At 45.0% G+C, this 1,608-nt stretch overlaps 1 protein-coding gene across 1 annotated transcript; it reads left to right on the plus strand.

The window, feature by feature from the left end:
* Positions 1-94: 94 nt before the first annotated feature.
* LOC144477937 (spondin-1-like) lies at positions 95-1,605 on the plus strand (the record flags this gene model as incomplete). The annotated part of the gene is made up of 3 exons (XM_078195658.1): positions 95-498; positions 803-974; positions 1,440-1,605. Coding segments are annotated over exons 1-3 (705 nt in total), but the record flags the coding sequence as incomplete, so codon positions are not given.
* Between the last annotated feature and the right edge of the window lie 3 nt (positions 1,606-1,608).

The following is a 1,608-nucleotide window of genomic DNA, read 5'->3' on the forward strand; positions in this document are numbered from 1 at the left end:
GAACCAAAGATTCAATAAACCTGACAGAATACCCGATCCGAAAATACCTGTGAAACGATTGCGCTTCCTCGCATTGAAATCGATTCTTCTCCAGAGTAGACAGAAACCACCCGCTGCTCTCGGTGGCCTCGATGCTGGGACCGTCCCCGGACTGGGTGGTCGGTGTCAGCAAATGGAACCTCTGCAGAAAAGACTGCACCTGGACAAAGAGCGAGATAATCGACCTCTACCCATGGGATGCGGGCACCGACAACGGGATCTCTTATATGTCTCCCAATTCCGAGACGAAGCCCCGCGAAAAGATGAAGCCGATAACTACATTGTATCCTGAAGATCCTAGATCACCGTTCTACGATCCAACTGGCAGACCTATGCTGCCGTTGGCTAGGCTGTACTTGAACAGGGAGAAGCTGGTTCCTAGGAGCTGCGACGAGGTGACACTTCAGGAGCAGGTGTCGCAGTTGGAGGTCGCTGAGAATACCGAGGACACTTCTAGGCGTAAGAGATAGATACATTTTTTTAATTCGTTTGTGTGGAAATTTATTGTTTTTTCTTTTTGGGTGCCTTTGGTAATAATGTTTTTCTTTGGAATTCTTCTTGATGATGCTTTTGTTCGAATTGTCGTCCTGATGATGATCTTCTTTGGAATGTCTTGTTAACAATGTTGCTCTTGGGAATGTCTCCACAACAATATTGTTCTTGGGAATGTTTTGTTAACGCTTAACAATTCTTGAGAATAGCTCGTCAACAATGTGCTCCTTTGGAATATCTCTCTAACAATTTTCGTCTCTGTTCAATGAAGCTGAATGTCGGACCACGGAATACTCGGACTGGTCAACCTGCTCGGTGACCTGCGGCAAAGGGTTGAGGATGAGGACCAGGTCCTATCTGATGCCGGAGAAGGCGGCGATGTTCCAGTGCAATAGACAGCTGGTCTCAAAAGAGATGTGCGTCGCCTCCATCCCAGAATGCTCGTGAGTGTCTCAAAACTGATTCATTCGACTGTGTAAAATATGCAACTGACGGAATTTTAATGATCACCCCGATGACACTGTTTGTTTGGTCAACTATTAATAAACTTCAAATCGTATTTTAATAATACTTATAAACACCGAATAATTAATTGACAGAGACTGACATTATTTTCGCGTTCACACTGCTCATTAATTGACAGAAACTGACATTATTTTCGTGTCCAAACTACTGCAAAACAATTCACGAAAGAAAATAAATAATAGTTTCCAATCACAGTAATTATTTCATGAAAAATTGTTGCATCCATCGTACCATGTACATCCATCGTACTCTAATGAAACAGCTCGCAACATTTCGTCTCACATACTCGGTAGATTGAATCGCATATCGAGGTAGCAGAAGACAATGATTTGGCTACCGTCTAGTATAAAATCACCGACAAATTCTTAAGAAACTCTGCGCAGAGGTGAGGAGGTGTCGAACGAAGAAGGAGTGGTCGTCCCGAACGATGCGCTCTGCATGACCACGCCTTGGGGCAAGTGGAGCGAGTGTTCAGTGACCTGCGGCCGCGGGACCAGGCTGCGAAGTAGAAGGTTTAAGAACCGCATGGGTTTCAAGCATTGCGGAGGCACC

Source organism: Augochlora pura, unplaced genomic scaffold, assembly GCF_028453695.1.
Source record: "Augochlora pura isolate Apur16 unplaced genomic scaffold, APUR_v2.2.1 APUR_unplaced_5397, whole genome shotgun sequence".
Classification (NCBI taxonomy): domain Eukaryota; kingdom Metazoa; phylum Arthropoda; class Insecta; order Hymenoptera; family Halictidae; genus Augochlora; species Augochlora pura.